This window comes from Pseudorca crassidens, chromosome 5 (assembly GCF_039906515.1).
Source record: "Pseudorca crassidens isolate mPseCra1 chromosome 5, mPseCra1.hap1, whole genome shotgun sequence".
NCBI lineage: Eukaryota > Metazoa > Chordata > Mammalia > Artiodactyla > Delphinidae > Pseudorca > Pseudorca crassidens.
This window is the reverse complement of record NC_090300.1, coordinates 19,866,196-19,893,054: the sequence shown is the minus strand read 5'-3', so window position 1 is coordinate 19,893,054 and position 26,859 is coordinate 19,866,196. Positions and strand designations below refer to the sequence as shown.

The following is a 26,859-nucleotide window of genomic DNA, read 5'->3' as shown; positions in this document are numbered from 1 at the left end:
GTTTCTATATTGAACTATATTTTATTCCATTTTATTGTTTCTATAGACAAAACATGGGTCTATTTCACTTTAGTATTTTGACATATTAGATGCTTTCTTCAGCTACCCAGGTATCTTTCCAGCAGAGTATCCAATCTTGTGCTTGTTGTAAGAAGACCCTCTTGGATAAGCCCATCCTGCCAGCTTTTCTACAAGAATCTAAATTAAGAAATTATAAAAATGGACACAATCCTCATCTGCTTAAAATTGGTTCACACTTTGAGTGCCATGGGTGAAAACTTATCAAATTTTCAGAAAGCCAAATTCCAAAATCTGAAGTTTGAATGACAACAACTGCTATTAAGTTTAATCTTGAAAAATGTGTACAGCACTATATAGCACAGAGAACTATATTCAGTATCCTATGATAAACCATAATGGAAAAAATATGAAAAAAAAGAATATATATATATATATATATATATATATATATATATCTGAATCACTTTGCCGTACAGCAGAAATTAACACAATGTTGTAAATCAACTATACTTCAATTAAAAAAATGTTTAAATTTAAAAAAGAAAAGAAAAAGAAAAATGTGAAACTCTCAGGACATAATTGAGATCAACATCCCAGGAGTGAGCTGATGGAATCTGTGACTTAACATGAGGAAAACAGGTATTTCTTTATTTTCACACATGGTTTTCATTTACCTATTTGGGATTTAGCTTATGCACTCAAAATATGGATGTATCAGAAATCAACAATTTATTTATGGTGGATATAATAACGATGACAAATGACACTCAAATAATGTCATATTTTTACCCTTTGTGCTACCATGGAAACCCTCCATGGGTCCATGAGTATGGTGTAAGATCTTGGATATGGGTAACTGGCTTTAAAGATACTTCTGCACCCACAGGCTTTACAAACACTTCCTATCTCCTGAAAAAGCTAAGTGTATAATGAAATTGTAGGGACCTCCCTGGTGGCGCAGTGGTTAGGAATCCACCAGCCAATGCAGGGGACACGGGTTTGAGCCCTGGTCCGGGAAGATCCCACATGCCACAGAGCAACTAAGCCCATGCGCCACAGCTACTGAGCCTGTGCTCTAGAGCCTGTGAGCCACAACTACTGAGCCCATAAGCCACAACTACTGAAGCCCGCGTGCCTAGAGCCCATACTCCACACCAAGAGAAGCTCCCCAATGAGAAGCCCGCACACTGCAACGAAGAGCAGTCCCCGCTGGCCACAACTAGAGAAAGCCCGCATGCAGCAACGAAGACCCAACACAGCCAAGAATAAATAAATAAATTATTTTAAAATAAAAAAAGAAAATTGTAGAAAAACTGGCATGTAATATAGCATTTCCAATCTATTATCAGTAAATGTTGTGAGACATGCTTTTGTGAAACCAGAGAGGTCAGATACAAAGAGAACAAAGGGAATATTTATCATATATAATGATTAGAGAAAGACGACAAGCCAGGACTGGCATTTTTATTCTGGATTTAACATAAATTCTTTTAAAACTATTATAAAGTGACCAAGACTAGGGACTAGGGCTTCATGTGGATGGGAATAAGGAAAGTAAATACTAAAAAGGGCACTATAGGGAAGCAGTTTCCTTGACTATTCTTAACTTCTGGGAGCAAGAAATTTTGTGAAGGATGAAAAGATTTAGGTGGCCTGGGATTTTACAGGTCCTTGTAAGTGATAGCACGCAGATGGAAAACCTAGCCTATATATATATATATATTCATATATATATTCATTCATATATGTATTCATATATATGAATCATTTTTCTGTATACCTGAAACTAATACAACATTGTAAATCAAATCAACTACACTTCAAAAAAAAAAAAAGAAACTTCATTGAACTGAAACAAAAAGAAAGAAAAGAAAACCAAGCTCAATGTCATCTGCGAAGGGGCAGATACTCAAACGGCACATTATTCTAACCACGGGACCCTCAGCCTGTGTCATCTCACCACCTCCCAGACCCCTTCCCCCACAGCTACCCAGATTCAAACCTAAATAATTGGAAAGCAACGCTCTGTGAGATTTCCAAAGTTCCCTATCAGTTGTGTGCAAGCACCTTGCTTTCTCTTCTCCCCTACACAGTTCCCCTCTTGCACCTTCATCTCCTTCCTCCCTTTCCTTTCCCCTCCCTCTTTCTTCAGCCTCCCTGGTCCCTTACTCACCTCTCCTCTTATTCATTCCAACCCTGGAGCAACCAGGCTATCTCCTATTCTGTGTCCTATACTGCTGAGGTGATTCTTAATGAAATAAATTTCAGGACCCCTACTGACTGGATCCATGACAAGTGAATCATTTATAGGAGCAGCCGGGCCCTGCCCAGCACAGGACCGTCTTTCATCCTTTCTCTGTGTGCTTTTTCCACTCCTGCCCCACCTTAGCCCTCTCACCTCTAACTCACTGGAGGATACCAGCTGTGAATTCCTTGGGCTTCTTTCTTCTTTCTTTCTCCTATATTCTTCTTGGAGAATAGAAGAGTCTCCTCACTTTCTTAAGGTATATCTCAGAAGTTATCACACTTTAGTTATTATTCTTGGAGGGATCTCTCAAAGGATTCCCTCGTCTCCCAAAGCAGAGTCTCATCCTCTCTCACCTGCAAAATCCTGAATTGGCCTACCCATTAGCTCTCCCTTCTCTCTGCCACCCTTTACATTTTTTTTTTTTTTTTTTTTTTGCAGTACGCGGGCCTCTCACTGTTGTGGCCTTTCCCGTTGCGGAGCACAGGCTCCGGATGCACAGGCCCAGCGGCCATGGCTTACGGGCCCAGCTGCTCCGCGGCACGTGGGATCTTCCCGGACCGGGGCACGAACCCGCGTCCCCTGCATCGGCAGGCGGACTCTCAAACACTGCGCCACCAGGGAAGCCCCACCCTTTACATTTTATGTTTATCAGAAGTTTTTTTCTTTTTATGCTTGTAGCCCTCGATTCAAATGTTTTCAATAATCTTTCCATCCTCAATGATTGTTGGATTTTCTGTGACTTAAGAAAAAGGGAAAGAAGAACCTTTGTAAAGATGGTTATTAGAAACTTTGTAACAAGAAGGGCAGCCTTTTTGTTTATGAGTCTGAAACTGAACAGGTTTGACTTTCCTAGAATTGTCTGTCACTTCTCAAATTATATATAAATTGTTGGCTATTTTTTTAAAAGCCTAAGGAGAGCAGAACATTTGGGAAGCTTCTGAAATACTCTGACTATCAGTACCTTCAAGATCTGGCTCAAAATTTTCTCTCTTGATAGAAGGCTTTGGGAATAACACTTTCTATACTCAATCTTTTTTAGTAGTGGCCACTAACAGTTAATTTTCCTATCAGTGCCCTGTACTAGTGTGTATTTTATCATAGAATGGTGGTTAAATGTGTGGCCTTTAGGGATAGATGGCTTCAGTTTAAATCCCAGTTTCTACTGTATGACTCTGAATGAGTTACTTAACCTCTCTGTGCCTTCGTTTCACCACTTATAAAATAGGGATATTGGGGCTTCCCTGGTGGCGCAGTGGTTGAGAGTCCGCCTGCCGATGCAGGGGACGCGGGTTCGTGCCCCGGTCCGGGAAGATCCCACATGCCGCGGAGCGGCTGGGCCCGTGAGCCATGGCCGCTGAGCCTGTGCGTCCGGAGCCTGTGCTCCACAACAGGAGAGGCCACAACAGTGAGAGGCCCGCGTAGCGCAAAAAAAAAAAAAAAAAAAAAAGGGATATGACTGTCAATTACCGTAGGATATTTTAAGGATTAAAGGACCCAGCACTGTGCATAGTGCTGAGTATATAGGAAAGGCTTATTATTATTGCTGTTGTTATATGTTATTATCATGGTTAACCCTGTAAGTTCTTTGCATTTCCAACTAAATTGTTAATCTCTTCAAGTCAGACATTTACATCATTAATGAAATAAAAAACAAATTAATACAAAATGTTTGAGGTAAGTCACTTAAAGATATGAAACATATTCTTTTCATAACTTTAAGGCATTTATATTTGGTATTTAAGCATCAATAAATACTTACATGTTATTGGGTTTTAGATGGTATTTTATTTTTTCCTTTATTAAATCTAGTCCAATGTATTACAAATAGAAAGTTAACACAGTCAACAAACAATAACTGAATACATAAATTATTTCTCAAAAGCACAATTTTGATTTAAAATACAACTTAAACATATTTCAAATCTAAAATATGTGGCATGTAAAAGCAGTGTTTACAAAATCAACCTTTTTTATCTCATTTTAAAAAGTCTGTGGTGGGGCTTCCCTGGTGGCGCAGTGGTTGAGAGTCCGCCTGCCGATGCAGGGGACACGGGTTCGTGTCCCGGTCGGCGAAGATCCCACATGCTGTGGAGCGGCTGGGCCCGTGAGCCATGGCCGCTGGGCCTGCGCGTCCGGAGCCTGTGCTCCGCAATGGGAGAGGCCACACAGTGAGAGGCCCGAGTACCACAAAAAAAAAAAAAAAAAAAAAATCTGTGGTCCACTTAGGACAAGTATCTTCTCCAAATGCCTAATAAAGTGTGAAGTTTTCTGAAAGTACTTAATGGTATTTAGACTAAGTGTACTTTTCCAAACACTCACATTATGGGTTAATGCATTTGCAACAGACTTCTGAATGAGGTTACATATTGCTTATGTTGCAAATGAAAAACAGGAAGAGTGAGGAGTTAGGACCTATTGAGTACCAATGGACGTCAATGTTTTCTTCCACTTCCCTCTCTCTCTTAATAGAAAATAATCCCAGTCAGTACCATCCTAATCAAAGAATATGAAAATGTTTCATGTTAAGACTTGGAATTATAGAATCATATATGGATGGGAAAAAAATCAAATCCAACTCCCTTATTTTATAGTTGAGAAAACTGAGGCCTGTAGCATTCATTTCAATTGAGACTTGTTTTCAAAACAACATTCATGCCCTTGAGTTACTTACTCTAGTTTTATCATTTATTTTCATGCTGTTTTATTGACCACAACTCAAAATACCAGTGTGCTCACAATGCCATGTGTTTGGATATGGTCCTTTCTACATGTGTCCCTGGAAAGGACTGTCTGGTCCTTGTGGGGAATTTTCCTTTGTGGTATCAAAGCCAGGAGCTCCAGGTTTTCCTTTGAGCATTTTTTAAGAGAACATTATCATGTAACATCTGGGGCCAGAAAGAAATCTTTATGGTATATATTTTACAGATATTTTCTTCTGGGATTTTTTTCTTCAAAGAGAAAAGCCTTTGTGACTATTTCACATAAAGCATATGTTAATTAATAAATTGTCAAGATTGCTAGATTCATCCCTGTGTGGGCCCATTTAAATATGTCCCTCAATAGCTAATTCATTTTCCAATCAAACTTGCTCAACTACAATGTTGAAGTGCATTGCTCTAAAATTTGATACATTCAAGCCATGAAAATGAGTTTTTGAATAAATGTAGTATTCAAGGAAGTCTCAACCAGTATTGTTAGGGTACTTACCAGAGATATTTGTGACTAATCACTTTCTTCTTTTTTTTTTTTGCGGTATGCGGGCCTCTCACTGTTGTGGCCTCTCCCGTTGCGGAGCACAGGTTCCGGACGACGCGCAGGCTCAGCAGCCATGGCTCACGGGCCCAGCGGCTCCGCGGCATGTGGGATCTTCCCGGGCCGGGGCACGAACCCGTATCCGCTGCATCGGCAGGCGGACTCCCAACCACTGCGCCACCAGAGAAGCCCTGTGACTAATCACTTTAACCTAAAGAAATAGGATTGGTAATAAAACCCCCAAAGCACACCTTAATCACTTTGGAGTTGAAATTGTCTTTACATCTATCTATATAAATTTATATTTAATATTCGTTATTTCCTGAACAATATGTTTTTATTTATTTTTTATTGCAGACTTTGATCTTTAATTAAATGTACTGGACAGGAGGATTTGGGCACCCTGCGTTGTCTGTAAGTGATAGGTAACAAATTGTGCTGAAGCAACGTCAAGTATCAACTACTAATACTTTTACAAAGCCCTTTTAGAAATTTTCACGTTGATGTTACCAATTGACGTCGGTTTATTAGCATTTGGTTAATTAAGAGAAACCATATTGAAATAAAAGCGGAAAGGCAGACTAGAAGGACAGAAAGAGACTCTCCCCATTTCCCTCCCCACCCTCCCTCCTTTGAAAGCTTTCTGGGAGCAGCAGGTTCCTGCAAGTGCCAGGAATCCGGTCTCTGGTGAAGCGCGGAGCACTGCAACGCCAGGGCTTTCCCAGTTGGGGACTACAGGGGGACTACAGGCTGCTTGGAACGTGCAAACACCTGGCGTGGTTCTTGAGGGCCCTAGAGACTTGAGTCTCATTCCGGTCCGCTCCAGGGTTGTAGGCAGAAGGCTCTGAGCGGTCAGAGGGGTTTCCTGTGTGTCAGCAACATCACTCTGCCGAGATAGCTGGCGGAAGAGCCACGGAGCGCTCTCGGACCAATCGCTCTCCAGCAGCCAGCCCTACCCCTGACCCTGACCGAGCGCGCCCTGACCGCCGACTCTGGTGAAGACCGGCTCTCCCAGAAGCCGCCTCCGGCCCCGGGCGAACTTCGCGAAGGCACGCCCCTCGCCTCCCGGAGGAGCGCGGACTCGCCCGGGTGCCCAAACTCCGCCCATCCTCGCGGGGAGCCCGGCTCGCCCTCCCGCCGCCTGCACTCAAGCAGGTCTCTAGAAGAGCCTGCGAGCTAACACAGACGGCGAGCCGGACGCGATCCAGAAGCACACGAGTCTGCGACCACGCGCGCTCCGATGGCCCCCAGACGCTGAGAGCCGGGGGCGCGGAGGCGGCGGCGCGGGCCCTAGAGCCGAGCTGCTGGCTTGCAAGGTAGGGCGCAGGAAGATGCCCAAACGAAGTTGATCTTTGGGGGAAGGAGGTTGGGGCGCGCCCTCCCCATCTCAGCGAGTTTGGCTCGACCTCACTGAGCCCCCGGCGCGCTCTCCGGCGCGAACCCGCGGTCCCTCGGGAAAGTGCAGTCCGAAAGTTGTCGGCGGCGGTGTCCGTAGCGCCCTGTTGTGTAACCTCGGCGCTGCCAGCCTCACCGGGAAGTTGCTGGTCCTCCGGCCAGCCCGGTTCGGTCGCGGCCCGGGGCAGATTTCATGGCCCGCGGCGAACGCGGGGCCGGAGCCGGCGTGGGCGAGCCCCTGCTTGACCCCTCCCGCAGAGTTCCCCGGCGCCCCCTCCCGTCTGCTCGCCCGCCTTTCCGATGCTCGCTGCGCCCCTCGCCGCCGCCCTCTTGCCGCCGCTCGCCCCTTGGAGCCGCCGCCTAAGTCGGGGAGGAGAGAATGACCGAGGTGCTGTGGCCGGCGGTCCCCAATGGGACGGACGCTGCCTTCCTGGCCGGCCCGGGCTCGCCCTGGGGGAACAGCACAGTGGCCTCCACCGCCGCCGTCGCCTCTCCGTTCAAATGCGCGCTGACCAAGACAGGCTTCCAGTTCTACTACCTGCCAGCTGTCTACATCTTGGTGTTCATTGTCGGCTTCCTGGGCAACAGCGTGGCCATCTGGATGTTCGTCTTCCACATGAAGCCGTGGAGCGGCATCTCCGTGTACATGTTCAACTTGGCCTTGGCGGACTTCTTGTACGTGCTGACTCTGCCGGCGCTCATCTTCTACTACTTCAATAAGACCGACTGGATCTTCGGGGATGCCATGTGCAAGCTGCAGAGGTTCATCTTCCATGTGAATCTCTATGGCAGCATCTTGTTCCTGACCTGCATCAGCGCGCACCGGTACAGCGGTGTGGTGTACCCGCTCAAGTCCCTGGGCAGGCTGAAGAAGAAGAACGCAGTCTATATCAGCGTGCTGGTGTGGCTCATCGTGGTGGTGGGGATCTCCCCCATCCTCTTCTATTCCGGCACCGGGATCCGGAAAAACAAAACCATCACCTGCTATGACACCACCTCAGACGAGTACCTGCGAAGTTATTTCATCTACAGCATGTGCACGACTGTGGCCATGTTCTGTGTCCCTTTGGTGCTGATTTTGGGCTGTTACGGATTAATTGTGAGAGCTTTGATTTACAAAGACCTGGACAATTCGCCTCTGAGGAGGAAATCTATTTACCTGGTGATTATTGTACTGACTGTTTTTGCTGTGTCTTACATCCCTTTCCACGTGATGAAAACAATGAATTTGAGGGCCCGGCTGGATTTTCAGACCCCAGAAATGTGTGCTTTCAATGACAGGGTTTATGCCACGTATCAGGTGACAAGAGGTCTAGCAAGTCTCAACAGTTGTGTGGACCCCATTCTCTATTTCTTGGCAGGAGATACCTTCAGAAGGAGACTCTCCCGAGCCACCAGGAAAGCTTCCAGAAGAAGTGAGGCAAATTTGCAGTCCAAGAGTGAAGACATGACTCTCAATATTTTATCCGAGTTCAAGCAGAACGGAGATACAAGCTTGTGAAGACGCAAGAATCCCCCAACACCCACTTTTGTAACATGGTAGGATGCTTAATAGAGCCAAGTGCTTTTTTCCCCTTTAAGTTTCTAGTAAGATTAGAGAAAATTCAAACCAAGAAAGCAGTGAGTTTAAAAAAAAGAAATAGAAGTGGAAATGCCTACACCCACACTTAGCTTGTTTGGGTTTGCTTTCAAGGACTTCCTTCTTTCTCACCAGAAGTATGTAACATAAAATAATACTATCCTTAAATATTTACTTTCTCTTCTGCCTTTAAAATTTGCAAGCTCTTCTGTTTCAAGTTTACATGAGTACTGGAGCTATTTGGATATTAATAACTTCTCCAAGAAAACTGACCACCTGAAACTTGAGTTTGTGATTCATCTAGTCTTTATTGTTTTTAATAATCTGAGGTGGGAACAAATTGAAACTTCACATCCTCAAATTACTGTAGTACAGCAGAATACTAAACTCGGTTCACTCGGTAGCAGATGAACAGATTGCAGCTGGGTGTTTCTTGGTCCTGTAAGCATAGGTGATGGCTGGCTGAATTACTTTGGAGAATTGAATAGAAAAATCAAGTCAATGAATTGACAAGTCTCAAAAGTGATTATCTCCCAGTGATTTCTAGAAAACTGCTCACTCTGCGTTGGGTGCTAAATGTTTGGTGGTGGAATCCTGTATATATTATCTGACAGGTAAAATGCCTTCAAAATAATCAAAGTGCATATACTTTCCTTTGTAAACACCACAAACTCTGTTAGACTTCCTGTGACAAAGAGCATTTACTTGCACCACTGCTGTGCAGTGCCCTAGGAGTGTGTTTGTGTTCCAGTACAAATGCTCACTTCCATCTGTAAAAACAGTTTTCAAAATCACAGATAAATTACAGACCAAGGTTGAATAACTGTTAGCGAGTTGAGGGATGTTGGGCAGGCGGGAGAGCGGCTGACAGTCATCCATAATGCATAGCCGGCAAACATATTCTCGAACGTATGAGGCAACTGGGAGTGGGGAGAAGACATTTTTAGAATAAGGACTTTAGTTTAAATTAATTATGGTGTAAAGGCCCTTTTTTTGTTTTGTTTTGCTTTTGCTCCTTCCAAATGCTGGAAAACATTAAATGCAATATAAAAAGAAGAAGGAAGAATGTGTATGGGTTGTGTTGGTAGAATGAAATGCTGTGATGCTTCACTGGATCTTACAGCCTCATATTTGAAGGAAAAAACTCCAGACATATGGGAAAGGGAAATATGAGGAATTAAATTCAAGTACTTGAAGTACCACAGCACTAAAGAGTAAGGTATAGAAACTACTAATCAGACTAGCAATAGTTTAACCAGACAGTGTTTTCTTTTATATTTTCCCTCTGCTGGGCAGTAATGACAAATCTGTAAAATACTTCAATAACTTTAATAACGATTTTCAGTGAATATTGAATTGTGGCATTTCTAGCCTTTGAAATGGTCAAATTCGATATAATGCCGAATAATGAGGTGAGGTGACAATTTCCAACACCAAATAAATAAATCCAGTGTCAAAGGAATTTTTAATGGTGAAGGTACCCCCAACAAAGCCAATATCAGAGTCTGCAGCTGATGGTGGGGTAACTTGTTTGAAAGCACTTTATATGTAGAGCAGTTTGGGGCTGTGCCTCAAGGTGAGAACCCTAGCGCCCTGTGGGACCTGGTGACAGGGAAGTCAGAGCTGGGCTTCAGTTCTTGCAGGACCTCAGTGGACTGCAGATTTGTGAGCCCTAAAGTTTCTTCCTAGACTTGCTCCAGCCACTAAGATCAATGAAGAAAAGCTGTGTTTAGCCATCCTAAAGAGTGCTGCTTTTTCACAGGTTCAGTCTTAAAGCACAGAATTATAGAAACCAAGTCAAGAAGAAACCTTCTAGAATGTCCTACCTACACCTCCCCATTTTGAGAAAAGAGAAGGGTTAGCTAGGTTCTCATTTGGTTAGGGCCCTGCAGTGTTGTCTGTTGTGGAATCCTAAAAGAAAAAGACTAAGATATGTCATGAGTGTGTTACCCCTGTCAAATATCATGTTCAGTGAGACACAATTAATATCACTAAATTGTCCAAAATGGAAATGTCAAAGCCCGTATCATCCTTAAACTCGAAGGCTAATGGTACACATTTCTATAATATTCCCTCACCATTTACTTTAGTGTTCTTCCTTTTAGGTCTGATGCCCAGGCTGGTTTACAGTATGTGTTAAGTACGTTGTTTCAGCTTCCAGAGAACTTTGTTTTGGTCCAGTGTGGAGGTGAACAGTGACTAGAAGTGCTCTTTTACTCCTTGGCATGCTTTTTCCAGAGTGTTTCTTCTTTAGCTTCATACATCACATGGTAGACAATGATGACATGCAGATGCCTGCCTAATAGTGACAAGAATGATCTCTCCAACCCCTTCCAGGCACAAATTGGTCTCTGGGACGAGTCTGCTAATGGTGATCTATTGGCTGAAGATCTGATTCATGATATATGATAAGAGTAGGTATTTTAAGAGTAAAGGCAGAAATCTACTGGCATTTTGATAAAAGAGTCAAAATTACAGAACTTAGCAGTTAACTAAATTTCACACTACAAAACTGTTTGAATGCCAAGCTCAAGGCGTTTTATGGCTCATCAGTTGGCATCTTTGACTCTTTGAACATCAATGTTTGCACCTGTTTGCAAACAATGTTTGCACTTGTTTGCATCAGTGTTCGCACTGAAATGCTAAAAACACAGACCAAGAAGAGATACAGCATGAGAGTAGGATTTGGAGTTAAAATGGTGACACTGCCACTTGGCCAGCTGTGGAACTCTTGACCCTGGCAAGCCCACTCTCCGTGGATTAAAAGGGTTAGATGACATCCATCTGTTGGGGCCTTAGGGGATGTGGTAAAGCCAGAGGTGCATGAAGTCTGCTACTGTATTTTCCAGGACTGTTCAATTCCAGTCCTTGACTGAAAATTCATACAAAGTTCACCGACTGTGATATGGATATGACCTGTAGGTTTTCTCAGTCTCCTCAGGGCAGTGCACTACATTGCCTTTGGATACAAGAGATGTCAGTGCTTATAGCACTGTAGCAGCTTGTAGCAGCTGGAATTGGACTAGTGACAATAAAGATTTGTAATTAGTTAGAGATATAGTGAAGCTTTAACTTTGCTGGTCAAATTGTAACTATCATAATAGTATTTATTGATGAAGCTCACAGCCCTCCCATTGTACAGACTGAAGAACTTTCTTGAAAGTTCCAACATACTGAGGTGAATTATATTTATTACAATGTATAATATTAATATGTCACACGTGTATTTTACATAATATATGATGCATAAAAAATGAGAGTTACTGTATATTATGATGCTTTCCAAATATCAGTATCTTGAAATGTTTAGGTCTTCAGATTTCTTTTATCTAAAATACGAAAATCTGTTTTGTGATACAAGTGATTCATCTTCTCTACAAATGCTTTTGCACGTTTTTCTTTTTATTTAGGGTTCTTTCTACATAGACACAGTTTGGTGCCAATCGATAGTAAATACAAAATATCTTAGCCAGACTGGGTCTGTACTGTCTACATTTTATATACTATTGTAGAAAAGTTTATATTGTCTTTTTAATACATTTGGAATTGTGTCCCCAAATACAGTCAGAGCTTCCCATTTCCAAATGCAAAAGCCTTGTCCTAAATTCAAAGGAGATCTCTTACGTTTTAGAAGTATGGTGAGATGGGCATTACAGATACAACATTAGAGTTTGAGGAAATACTTTAGGGAGATGGGGAGAGAAAGAGGCAGCTGATGTAATCAGTTACTGTGCTCAATTCCGCTTCAATTTTTATTTTGTGTTTCAAGGTGAAATAGTATAATCTTAATTTCTGTGAGATGGAGTTTCTAAGTAACACACTACCAGCAAGTTCAACACTGCTAGTAATTTTATTGTTTTCTTTGTTCATTTGATAACTTTAATTCCAATTTTTACAGTAATAACTGTATATTATTTAGCTGCTGAATCCTGTTTCAGTTTTTTAGTTCTGTTGTACATTGTATTATACACATCATTACAAATTAATATGAAGGGGAATATATGTTACATATCAAAAATTGTGAATTTGAATTCTAGTATGTTTTAGTGCTTTTGCCAAAATGTTTATTTTTATAATATCTGTAATTTTAATATAGATAATTGAACTAGATTTCTTTGTGATTAATAGTGCCATTGAATGAGCAGTATGGAAACAGTGTTACTTGACATTTTGAGCTTTCTCAGGTTTATCGAAATCAATGGTAGCTTAACAGATTCCAGACTAATTGTGCATAATTGTGTTTTAAAGGAATGTATATTTCCTATAAGTTTGCATGCAGGAGTGTACAGCTTGGAATGTGTGTGTGTGTGTGTGTGTGTGTGTGTGTGTGTGTCCATGGCATGGCAGCCAACTTCGTATCTGCTGTTGGTAATAACAGCAGAGCTTTGATATAATCATGGTCATTAGAATTGTACCTACCATAGACAGTTAAAACTGAAAAAGTCTCAATAAAACTATGAAATGTGGTCTGATGGCTTCTATGTTATTATAGTACTAATACTTACAAGTTTCCCCAAATTTTGACATGTACCATTATACCAGCTGGCAAATATTGGCAATACTACTTACTAGTATCCTACTAATACTAGGATATATTGAATCAGCGCAGGCATCTCTTAACATGTAGCCTGGACTGTAAGAAGTGAAGTGTTAAAGAAAGAATCCTGGTGCAAGGTAACTGATAAGATCATCATTATTTGATATTTAAATATTAATAGGAACTTGATTTAATTCTTTGAGGAAAATATGGAACACAATCTTAATACATATTTCTCATACTAGTGTTCTGTGTTTAAAATGTTAGCTGTAATCTAATATAATGTAATGCCTCCTCTAATTTTTTAATCCATGGAGGTAGTGATTCTAATAATCCTTTGTGGTTTCTGTTTATCTATTAGCCTACATTGCCTACTTCTCTCAAGTTTATATATTGATAGACACACACACACACACACACACACATATGCACACATATATATGTTGCTATGCAGTGAAAAGCTGTACCTGGAATGGACACATGCTTAAAGCATTACTTTTTTTCCTTAGTGGGGAAGGTAAGTGCACTATGGTCCTGCACTGGATTTTTTGGTTGTCTGCTGAGACAGGTGCCCTATCACAGAATCCTGTGGGTAGAAAAATGCAAATCTCTTGCAGCCCCTAAGATACTGTCACTCAGTTTTAACTCCTTAATTGACTATACTATCCAGACTTCACCACTCAGGAGTCCTCACTTACTAACATCAGCTTTGGCAGAGTTTTGTGGCTATGTATATGTGTGTGTGTGTGTGTAAGTTTGTTTAGTGCATACACAGAAATTATACAGATAATTATCTTTCTGACTTAAGAAGAATTTACCATAACGCTTTGGGCACCCTGTGATTTTCAAAATCACTTTGGGATTATAGTCAGAGAAACTTCTCTATCCACAAGTAAATATACTGTGTTTAAATTCTCTTTTTTACTTTAATGAACTGGGAAGTTTATATTTTCTTTTCAGGAGGTTTAGACTTTTGCTGCCAGATATGGTCAGAGTTTCTATTTCCAAATGTAAAAAACATGTCCTAAATTCAAAATAGATCTGTTATGGTTTAAAAGTCTGATGGATGGGCCATTAAAGACACAACATATGTCACTAGAAATCCATGTAAATATTAATACTGTGCTTACTTGATTTAACCCTGCAAGGTTATATTGCTTTGGGGTAGACCCTAGGGCCTAACATCCCCAGCCAGCATGGTTTCTGGGACCGATGATCCAAACAACAGCTGTGGATGGAGTCAGGCCCCTGGGCTGAGCAGCTGACAGCACTGAAGCCCCATAGAAATGGACGTGGGTAAGGAGTAGGGGTGATGGGAGGCATGCGGGAGCAGTCAGTACTGCACAGAGGGGGAAAAATGCACTGCCTTTCCTGTTTACCAGATAAAGGGAGATCGTCTGTGTGAAGGTGGAAACTCCCTGATGATAGATTAAAACAGAAGGAGGCCTTGGAGATGATCCAATCCAGTCACCTCAGTTTGCTCCTGGGAGTCAAATTTTCACATTTAAAGGTGGAAGTAGCAAAAAGAACTGAGGGTTCTAACTCCTATTAACACATTCCTCCCACATCCCAGGGCTCTTCAAACTGTGGATCTTGACCCATTGGTGGGTAAGAAAATGAGTATAGTGGGTTATGATAGGCACTCATTCACATAATGGAACATTATAGATCACAGTCCGTAATCAGTGAGCAAGTCTTTGTGATTTTAACTTCAGACACACACACACACACACACTCACACAACACATATATTTACATATATTTACGTGTATTTGTGCCCTGGGTCACAGTGGACATTTGATTTCTTATTGAGGACCTGGTCAAAAAAGTTAAAAAATGACACTACTCAGCAAAAGGTAGCGTGGAGTTATGGAATAGGACATGAGAGATTGTTTTTTAAAAACTATTTTTAAATCAACACAAAGAATCTTAGTTGTTGAGAAGCTTCAAGATGGCGGAAGAGTTAGACGCAGAGATCACCTTCCTCCCCACAAATGCATCAGAAATACATCTACATGTGGAAAAACTCCTACAGGACACCTGCTGAACGCCGGCGGAAGACCTCAGACCTCCCCAAAGGCAAGAAACTCCCCACGTACCTGGGTAGGGCAAAAGAAAAAAGAATAAACAGAGACAAAAGAATAGGGACGGGACCTGCACCAGTGGGAGGGAGCTGTGAAGGAGGAAAGGTTTCCACACACTAGGAAGACCCTTCGCGGGCGGAGACAGCGGGTGGCGGAGGGGGGAAGCTTCGGAGCCATGGAGGAGAGCACAGCAAAAGGGGTGCGGAGGGCAAAGCAGGGGTATTCCCGCACAGAGGATCGGTGCCGACAGGCACTCACCAGCCCGAGAGGCTTGTCTGCTCACCCGCCGGGGCGGGCGGGGCTGGGAGCTGAGGCTCAGGCTTCGGAGCGACGGGAGAGGACTGGGGTTGGCGGCGTGAACACAGCCGGCAAGGGGTTAGTGCACCGCGGCTAGCCGGGAGGGAGTCCGGAGAAAAGTCTGGACCTGCCGAAGAGGCAAGAGACTTTTTCTTCCCTCTTTGTGTCCTGGTGCACGAGGAGAGGGGATTAAGAGCGCTGCTTAAAGGAGCTCCAGAGACGGGCTCGAGCCGCGGCTATCAGCGCGGGACCCAGAGATGGGCAGTAGACGTTAAGGCTGCTGCTGCCGCCACCAAGAAGCACGTGTGCGAGAACAGGTCACTATCCCCACCTCCCCTCCGGGAGCTTCTGCAGCCCGCCACTGCCAGGGTCCCGTGATCCAGGGAAAACTTCCCCGGGAGAACGCACACCGCGCCTCAGGCTGGTGCAACGTCACGCAGGCCTCTGCCGCCGCAGGCTCACCCCGCACTCCGTGCCCCTCCCTCCCCCCGGCGTCAGTGAGCCAGAGCCCCCGAATCAGCGGCTCCTTTAACCCCGTCCTGTCTGAGCGAAGAACAGACGCCTCCGGGGACCTACACGCAGAGGCGGGGCCAAATCCAAAGCTGAGCCCCGGGAGCTGTGAGAACAAAGAAGAGAAGGGAAATCTCTCCCAGCAGCCTCATAGGCAGCGGATTAAAGCTCCACAATCAACTAAATGTACCCTGCATCTGTGGAATATGTGAATAGACAACGAATCATCCCAAATTGAGGAGGTGGACTTTGGGAGCAATGATATATATATATTTTTCCCTTTTTCTCTTTTTGTGAGTGTGTATGTGTATGCTTCTGTGTGAGATTTTGTCTGTACAGCTTTGCTTTTACCATTTGTCCTAGGGTGCTATCTGTCCACTTTTTTTTATTACTTAAAAAAATTATTTTTCATAATAAATATATTTTTTTATTTTAATAACTTTATTTTATCTTCTTTCTTTCTTCCTCCCTTTCTTTCTTTCTTTCTTTCTTTCTTTCTTTTTCTTTCTTTCTTTCTTTCTTTCCTAAATTTATTCTGAGCCGTGTGGAGGACAGGCTCTTGGTGCTCCACCCTGGCGACAGGGCTGTTCCACTGAGGTGGGAGAGCCAAGTTCAGGACACTGGTCCACAAGAGACCTCCCAGCTCCACATAATATCAAACGGCGAAAAGCTCCCAGAGATTTCCATCTCAACACCAACACCTAGCTCCACTCAACGACTAACAAGCTCCAGTGCTGGACACCCTATGCCAAACAACTAGCGAGACAGGAACACAACCCCACCCATTAGCAGAGAGGCTACCTAAAATCATAATAAGGCCACAGACACCCCAAAACACACCACCAGACATGGACCTGCCCACCAGAAAGACAAGATCCAGCCTCATCCAGCAGAACATAGGCACTAGTCCCCTCCACCAGGAAGCCTACACAACCCACTGAACCAACCTTAGCCACTGGGGACAGACACCAAAAACAATGGGAACTGCGAACCTGCATCCCGCAGAGAGGAGACCCCAAACACAGTAAGTTAAGCAAAATGAGAAGACAGAGAAACACACAGCAGATGAAGGAGCAAGGCAAAAACCCACCAGACCTAAAAAATGAAGAGGAAATAGTCTACCTGAAAAAGAATTCAGAATAATGATAGTAAAGATGATCCAAAATCTTGGAAATAGAATGGAGAAACTACAAGAAACGTTTAACAAGGACCTAGAAGAACTAAAGAGCAAATGAACAGTGATGAACAACACAATAAATGAAATTAAAAATTCTCTAGAAGGTATCAATAGCAGAATAAATGAGGCAAAAGAACGGATAAATGACCTGGAAGATAAAATAGTGGAAATAACAACTGCAGAGCAGAATAAAGAAAAAAGAATGAAAAGAATTAAGGACAGTCTCAGAGACGTCTGGGACAACATTAAATGCACCAACATTCAAATTATAGGGTTCCCAGAAAAAGAAGAGAAAAAGAAAGGGACTGAGTAAATATTTGAAAAGATTACAGTTGAAAACTTCCCTAATATGGGAAAGGAAATAGTTAATCAAGTCCAGGAATCACAGAGAGTCCCATACAGGATAAATCCATGGAGAAACACGCCAAGACACATATTAATCAAACTATCAAAAATTAAATACAAAGAACAAATATTAAAAGGAGCAAGGGAAAAACAACAAATAACATACAAGGGAATCCCAATAAGGTTAACAGCTGACCTTTCAGCAGAAACTCTGCAAGCCAGAAGGGAGTGGCAGGACATAATTAAAGTGATGAAAGGGAAAAACCAACAACCAAGATGACTCTACCCAGCAAGGATCTCATTCAGATTCGACGGAGAAATTAAAACCTTTACAGACAAGCAAAAGCTAAGAGAATTCAGCACCACCAAACCAGCTTTACAACAAATGCTAAAGGAACTTCTCTAGGTAGGAAACACAAGAGAAGGAAAAGACCTACTATAATAAACCCAAAACAATTAAGAAAATGGTAATAGAAACATAAATATCGATAATTACCTTAAATGTAAATGGATTAAATGCTCCAACCAAAAGACGTAGAGTGGCTGAATGGATACAAAAACAAGACCTGTATATACGCTGTCTACGAGAGACCCACGTCAGACCTAGGGACACATACAGACTAAAAGTGAGGAGATGGAAAAAGATATTCCATGCAAATGGAAATCAAAAGAAAGCTAGAGTAGCAATTCTCATATCAGACAAAATAGTCTTTAAAGCAAAGGCTATTACAAGAGACAAAGAAGGACACTACATAATGATCAAGGGATCAATCCAAGAAGAAGATGTAACAATTGTAAATATTTATGCACCCAACATAGGAGCACCTCAATACATAAGGCAAATACTAACAGCCATAAAAGGGGAAATCCACAGTAACACAATCATAGCAGGGGACTTTAAAACCTCACTTTCACCAATGGACAGATCATCCAAAATGAAAATAAATATGGAAATACAAACTTTAAATGATACATTAAACAAGATGGACTTAATTGATATTTATAGGACATTCCATCCAAAAACAACAGAATACACATTCTTCTCAAGTGCTCATGGAACATTCTCCAGGATAGATCATATCTTGGGTCACAAATCAAGCCTTGGTAAATTTAAGAAAATTGAAATTGTATCAAGTATCTTTTCCGACCACAATGCTATGAGACCAGATATCAATTACAGGAAAAGATCTGTAAGGAATACAAACACATGGAGGCTAAACAACACACTACTTAATAGCCAAGAGATCACTGAAGAAATCAAAGAGGAAATCAAAAAATACCTAGAAACAAATGACAATGACAACACAACAACCCAAAATCTATGGGATGCAGCAAAAGCAATTCTAAGAGGGAAGTTTATAGCAATAAAATCTTACCTTAAGAAACAAGAAGCATCTCAAATAAACAACCTAACCTTACACCTAAAGCAATTAGGGAAAGAAGAACAAAAAAACCCCAAAGTTAGCAGAAGGAAAGAAATCATAAAAATCAGATCAAAAAATGAAAAAGAAATGAAGGAAACGATAGCAAAGATCAGTCAAACTAAAAGCTGGTTCTTTGAGAAGATAAACAAAATGGATAAACCATTAGCCAGACTTATCAAGAAAAAAATGCAGAAAACTCAAATCAATAGAATTAGCAATGAAAAAGGAGAAGTAACAACTGACACTGCAGAAATACAAAGGATCATGAGAGATTAGTACAAGCAACTCTATGCCAATAAAATGGACAACCTGGAAGAAATGGACAAATTATTAGAAATGCACAACCTTCTGAGACTGAGCCTGGAAGAAATAGAGAATATGAACAGACCAGTCACAAGCACTGAAATTGAAACTGTGATTAAAAATCTTCCAACAAACAAAATCCCAGGACCAGATGGCTTCACAGGCAAATTCTATCAAACATTTAGAAAAGAGCTAACACCTACCCTTCTCAAACTCTTCCAAAATGTAGCAGAGGGAGGAACACTCCCAAACTCATTCTACGAGGCCACAATCACTCTGATACCAAAACCAGACAAAGATGTCACAAAGAAAGAAAACTACAGGCCAATATCACTGATGAACATAGATGCAAAAAACCTCAACAAAATACTAGCAAACAGAATCCAACAGCACATGAAAAGGATCATACACTATGATCAAGTGGGGTTTATCCCAAGAATGCAAGGATTCTTTAATATACGTAAATCAATCAGTGTCATACACCATATTAACAAATTGAAGGAGAAAATATGATCATCGCAATAGATTCAGAGAAAGCTTTTGAAAAATTTCAACACCCGTTTATGATAAAAACCCTCCAGAAAGTAGGCATAGAGGGAACTTTCCTCAACATAATAAAGGCCATGTATGACAAACCCATAGCCAACATCATTCTCAATGGTGAAAAACTGAAAACATTTCCACTAAGATCAGGAACAATACAAGGTTGCCCACTCTCACCACTATTATTCAACATAGTTTTGGAAATTTTAGCCACAGCAATCAGAGAAGAAAAAGAAATAAAAGGAATCCAAATCGGAAAAGAATAAGTAAAGCTGTCACTGTTTGCAGATGACATGATACTATATATAGAGAATCCTAAAGATGCTACCAGAAAACTACTAGAGCTAATCAATGAATTTGGTAAAGTAGCAGGATACAAAATTAATGCACAGAAATCTCTGGCATTCCTATACACTAATGATGAAAAATCTGAAAGTGAAATCAAGAAAACACTCCCATTTACCACTGCAACAAAAAGAATAAAATATCTAGGAATAAACCTACGTAAGGAAACAAAAGACCTGTATGCAGAAAATTATAAGACACTGATGAAAGAAATTAAAGATGATACAAATAGATGCAGAGATATACCATGTTCTTGGATTGGAAGAATCAACATTGTGAAAATGACTCTACTACCCAAAGCAATCTACAGATTCAATGCAAACCCTATCAAACTACCACTGGCATTTTTCACACAGCTAGAACAAAAAATTTCACAATTTGAATGGAAACACAAAAGACCCCAAATAGCCAAAGTAATCTTGTGAAAGAAAAACAGAGCTGGAGGAATCAGATTCCCTGACTTCAGACAATACTACAAAGCTACAGTAATCAAGACAGTATGGTACTGGCACAGAAACAGAAATATAGATCAATGGAACAGGATAGAAAGCCCAGAGATAAACCCACACACATGTGGTCACCTTATCTTTGATAAAGGAGGCAGGAATGTACAGTGGAGAAAGGACAGCCTCTTCAGTAAGTGGTGCTGGGAAAACTGGACAGATAGATGTAAAAGTATGAGATTAGATCCCTCCCTAACACCATACACAAAAATAAGCTCAAAATGGATTAAAGACCTAAATGTAAGGCCAGAAACTATCAAACTCTTAGAGGAAAACATAGGCAGAACACTCTATGACATAAATCACAGCAAGATCCTTTTTGACCCACCTCCTAGAGAAATGCAAATAAACACAAAAATAAACAAATGGGACCTAATGAAACTTAAAAGCTTTTGCACAGCAAAGGAAACCATAAAAAGACGAAAAGACAACCCTCAGAACGGGAGAAAATATTTGCAAATGAAGCAGGTTACAAAGGATTAATCTCCAAAATTTACAAGCAGCTCATGCAGCTCAATATCAAAAAAACAAACAACCCAATCCAAAAATGGGCAGAAGACCTAAACAGACATTTCTCCGTAGAAGATATACAGATTGCCAACATGAAAGGATGCTCAACATCACTAATCATTAGAGAAGTGCAAATCAAAACTACAATGAGATATCATCTCACACTGGTCAGAATGGTCATCATAAAAAATCTACAAACAATAAATGCTGGAGAGGGTGTGGAGAAAAGGGAACCCTCTTGTACTGTTGATGGGAATGTAAATTGATACAGCCACTGTGGCTAACAGTATGGAGGTTCCTTAAAAAACTAAAAATAGAACTACCATACGTCCCAGCAATCCCACTACTGGGCATGTACCCTGAGAAAACCATAATTCAAAAACTGTTATGTACCAAAATGTTCTTTGCAGCTCTATTTACAATAGCCAGGACATGGAAGCAACCTAAGTTTCCATCAACAGATGAATGGATAAAGAAGATGTGGCACATATATACAATGGAATATTACTCAGCCATGAAAAGAAACGAACCTGAGTGATTTATAGTGAGGTGCATGGACACAGAGACTTTCATAGAGAGTGAAGTAAGTCAGAAAGAGAAAAACAAATAGCGTATGCTAACACATATATATGGAATCTAAAAGAAAAAAAAAACTCATGAAGAACCTAGGGGCAAGACGGGAATATGATGCAGACCTACTAGAGAATGGACTTGAGGATACGGGGAAGGGGAAGGGGACGCTGGGAGAAAGTAAGAGAGTGGCATGGATATAGATACACTACCAAACATAAAATAGATGTTAGTGGGAAGCAGCTGCATATCACAGGGAGATCAGCTCGGTGCTTTGTGACCACCTAGAGGGGTAGGATAGGGAGGGTGGGAGGGAGGGAGATGAAGAGGGACGAGATATGGGGACATATGTATATGTTTAACTGATTCACTTTGTTATAAAGCAGAAAGTAACATACCATTGTAAAGCAATTATACTCCAATAAACATGTTAAAGAATTAAAAAAAGAATCTTAGTTGTTAATTTTGTTACATGTGTTCTCGTTTTTTTAAATGTTATTTTCTTCTGAAGAAGAAAATTCCCAAAGAAATGAGTAAAGCAGCATTTACCCTACATCTAAGGATGGTTAATTTTAGTTTAAGATGGTACAATTGAAACTCATATTTATGTAAACTTCGACAGCCTAACTCTTCATTCTATTCCCTCTGGTTTGAAAGTTAACATCAAAATAGCAAACGTCCACTACGTGTAAAAGCATTGGCTTTGCAGTCAAAGCGCCTTAGGTTTGAAGCTACCTATCGCTGCCGTTTACTACTTCTGTATCCTGGGCAAGTTACTTAAATCCTCTTGGTTGTGTTTTTCTCAACTATGAAATAGGCATAAACATTTGCAGCTCAAGGATGTTAGGAGAATTAAGTGAAAAAAAAAATATGCAAAGCCCCTACCATATAATGCACACTTAATAAATGGTAGGTATACCATTCTTGAGGCTGCTCAGGTTTTGCCACTCCACATGCCATTTTCTTATTGTTATTATTATTTCTCTTTGTATTAATACAAATATTATGTCTACCAATAGGGATATTAAAATTTCTGTTTTCTTTCATGCCATGGAGGCTTTGTGTTTCTCCTGGAAACTTACATTGTGGGATTGAGAGTGAGTCTCTTAGAAATTCATGCTATGGGATTGAGTGCATTTAACATTGCTCTTTTCAGAGAAAGACAAATATCACTTCTATGTGGAATCTAAAAGAATGATACAAATGAACTTTTTTTAGAAAACAGAAATAGACTCATAGACAGAGAAAACAAATTTATGGCTACCCAAGGGGAAAGAGGGGTAAGGGATAAATTAGGAGTTTGGGATTAACAGATATGCATTACTGTATATAAAATAGGTAACCAACAAGGACCTCCTGTATAGCACAGGGAGCTGTACTCAATGTCTTGTAATAACCTATAATGGAAAAGAATCTGAGAAATATATATTTTTTAATTGCTCTTTTGGACATTCTACTGAATATCTGAGGTCAAATAATAAGTATTCAATTTTTTGATGCCTTTGTACCATGATATTCACTGTGTGGGACAAAGATATATAAGGCCAAGTATGTACAGCTAAAAATATATCCTCAAGAATGGTCTGCTGACCTCCTTAACTTGGCCTCACCTTCAGATTCATGGTCTATTTTCAGTCACCACAGTCCAGAGCCTGGTCTTCAGTTTTGCAGATCTAGAAACTTGATCTCAACAGTTCACCTAGAGGTCACCAACTCTGGGGCACTGACTAACACCAAGTAAACTGACAAGAAAATCATTTACCAACTAGAATGTCACCTTAGGAATATACAACAGCTATATCTCAGTCACAATAACAGACATCTGCCTTTTTGTTTAATCTAATTATGTATCAGAAAGTTGCCTGCAGAGCTTAAAATAAGAACAAAGAGAGGCACTACTTTTAATAAGATAGAGAAGCTAAGAGAATTGCTTATCCCTAGAGATATTGGTCACGACAATCAGCATTCACCCTGTACTTGAAGAAATTCCACCTGCTTGTGACAGCTTAGCAGCACATAAGTAGAAAATTTCACATCTGCTTATTTTCTTTTAAAATCAGTCACCACCATTATTACTTCTTTACTTGCAAATTTTGTTGTAGTAATGTCTCCCAATGGTGCTGTAGGAAGAGGGGTATGGTAAAGAACATTGCAGCGCTTGCTAAGTTGGAGATAATTAAAAGACATCTAGTTGGAAAGGTAGAATATGTCATTACAAAGACCATTCTAGTGTTGTAGCAAGAGATAGAGGTTGTCCATGTGCAAATGATAGCTGTAACCAAGTAAGTAGGTGTAAGCACTCAGGGAGAATGTGTCGGCACAGAAAAAAAAGGGCCAGCAGAGGCGGGTGGAGTTGAACCATAAGCAACACCAGCATTGGTGGGATGGACAGAGAAGAATACTGAGCAGGAAGAATTGGAGTCATAGAAGATCCCTGACAGCCTCCTGAAGAAATCAGTCTCAGAAGAGGATTTCAGGGAGGAGGTAAATCTGTGTCCCTTGTTACAGCAAGGGCCATAAAGAAGTCTGCTGGATTTAGAAATTAGAAAGCATTGGTGTTTAATTGAGAGCATTTTCAAACCATAAAAATAGCAATGATTACTGATCACCCAAGAAGTGTTTTGGTGAGGATATTGAGGAAAAGAGCTTAGTAGTTTGAGGAGAAGACAGGGATTAGAGATAGAAAAAGGTATAAAGAAAGAGATTGCTTTATAATGCCAGAAGAAACAAGGTCTTGGGGAAACTAGAGTAGATGGATGACATCAACAGGACAAAGGAGAAGAAGTGGCTGTGGTTACTGGAGTTCAATGGCAGTAAAGGCTGTCACAGTAGAGGAGAGACATAATTGTGAGGCTAAGACACTTGGTGGGTCACTGAGTGACAGGAAGACTGTAGGAGTTGTGGAGGAAACTGATTCAAAAGTTGGTGCGCAAGAAGAGCACTAAGTAGGGGAGAGGTAGCAAGAATTAGTTGGCATTACTCTCAAAAGAGAGAGTTACATAGTGGTGGAGGAATAATGTTAAGATGCAGTGGGGATCTGGGAGAATGCCTATCCCTTTTCTGGTGGGTTAGGGTAGTGAGATAAAAGAAATGGCTTCTACTGGGAAAAAGAGCGAGCAAAATATTTTACTGGAAAGTTGTCAGCAGCTTTTGGTAAAAGAAGGTTGAGGGTACAGAAGTTTCCTTTGGAAAGAATTGTGTCTCCAGAATACATAGCAAACAAAAAAAACAAAAAGAAAGAAAAAGGGTAGGAAGCGTGGTCAAGAGAGGGTAGAAATGGGAAGAAAGGGAAATGAACTGGATGGAGAAGAAAAATTCGGTGACAAGCAAACTTGTACCCAGGAGGTCATGTGAGATCATGAGGATAAAAGAGGCAAGCTGTAGAAAGATCCCAGGGTGGAAATAACTGATATCTCAATAGGAACTTTGGCAGTAAGTTTCCCCATAGCCTAGGCAGATTGTCTTTAGATAGATGGAATCAGGGAAGAAGGAAATAGATTGGCTTTAGACAGTGATGGAGAGCTTGTGTGGTGGTTTTAAAACATGGCTATAAATCCCTTGCCATTTCTTTCCATTAAAAATTGGGGTCTACAGGGATTCCCCTGGTGGCACAGTGGTTAAGAATCCGCCTGCCAATGCAGGGGACACGGGTTCGATCCCTGGTCCGGGAAGATCCCACGTGCCACGGAGCAACTAAGCCCGTGCGCCACAACTACTGAAGCCCACATGCTCTAGGGCCTGCGTGTGCAACTACTGAGCCCGCGTGCTGCAATGACTGAAGCCCACATGCCTAGAAGCCCACGCACTGCAACGAAGAGTAGCCCCCACTCGCTGCAACTAGAGAAAGCCCACGCAGAGCAATGAAGACCCAATGCAGCCAAAAAAAAAAAAAAAGAATTGGGGTCTATGTTCCCTCCCCTTGAATCTGAGAGGGTCTGTAATTATTTTGACCAACAAAATATGGCGAAGTGATGCACTGTGACTTTTAAGACTAGGTCACAAAAAAATTACATAGCTTCTGCCTTGTTGGTTGGAACATTCTTTCTTGGAGCTCCGAGTTACAGTATAAGAAGCTGACTGCCTTGGGGACACATGCTGGAGAGACCATATGGACAGGTTACTTGGCAAGGCCCTGAAAAGAGAGGCAGAGGTGTGTGTTTGTGAGAGAGATAGAGAGAGAGAGAAAGAGAGAGAAAATGAGAACCCAAGATCCTCTAGCACGCAGATCATACCAGCCCAGGCACCAGACACGTGCATGAAGAAGCCTCAGCTAAACGCTCAGCCATTCTAATCCCTCCAACTGGTTGGCTCTTCTTAGCTGAGGCCTCCGACATCACAGAGCAAAGCTAATCCATCCTTACTGAGGTGTGTGTGACAACCTGACCCACAGAATCTATTAGGAAAATAAAATTGTGGTTATTTATGAGTTCGGGGGTAGTTTCTTACACAGCAATAGGTAACCTGAAAAGCCTAAGTTAGACTACAATTGGAGTGTGACTGCCAACGCAGTGTTATCTCTCATGGTGATTGCTTTTTCTGTCTTTACATAGGTGTGGCCAAGGTAGTGATAGAGGTTCGCGGTGGGACTGATTTAGGGATATATAGTGTATCCTCAACCAGGGATGATGTTCAGTTATATGCATCAAGAGAACTGGATGACTGGCCAGATGCCCATTCAGATTGGATGAAGTTAGTGCCTAATTGTGGCTAAATATTTCTATGATCACAACCCATGCCTCCAAAACAGTGCCAGGCATTTAGAGGGCACTTAAATGGGCACCAGAAAACATCTCACATGGAGAAGAGTCAAGAGGTAAAATGTATCAAGAAGCTATGAGTATAAAAGGATTTCACAGGGCTTCCCTGGTGGTGCAGTGGCTGGGAGTCCGCCTGCCGATGCAGGGGACAGGGGTTCATGCCCCGGTCCGGGAGGATCCCACAGGCTGCGAAGCGGCTGCGCCCGTGGGCCATGGCCGCTGGGCCTGCGCGTCCCGAGCCTGGGCTCCGCGGCGGGAGAGGCCACAGCAGTGAGAAGGCCCGCGTACCGGAAAAACAAACAAACAAACAAAAAAAAGGATTTCACAGAGAAGAGAATTTCAGTTAACTCGAGTAGACGGAGAAAGCATATTCATGAAGGCAATTGTTAAGTTGGCTTTAAAAGTAGAACAGAATTTAATATTCAGGAGGGGAAAGTATGCCAGGCTTGTTATTCATTT

At 41.6% G+C, this 26,859-nt stretch overlaps 1 protein-coding gene and 1 long non-coding RNA gene across 6 annotated transcripts in view; one reads left to right on the top strand and one right to left on the bottom strand.

The window, feature by feature from the left end:
- Positions 1 to 26,859, bottom strand: part of LOC137224680 (uncharacterized) — a 307,310-nt gene that overhangs the window by 75,534 nt on the left and 204,917 nt on the right. The window lies entirely within an intron of this gene.
- P2RY1 (purinergic receptor P2Y1) lies at positions 6,654 to 12,961 on the top strand. Its single transcript, XM_067737466.1, has 2 exons — positions 6,654 to 8,455; positions 10,601 to 12,961. Exon 1 carries the CDS (start codon positions 7,296 to 7,298, stop codon positions 8,415 to 8,417), a length of 1,122 nt encoding a protein of 373 aa, XP_067593567.1. The 5' UTR covers positions 6,654 to 7,295; the 3' UTR covers positions 8,418 to 8,455; positions 10,601 to 12,961.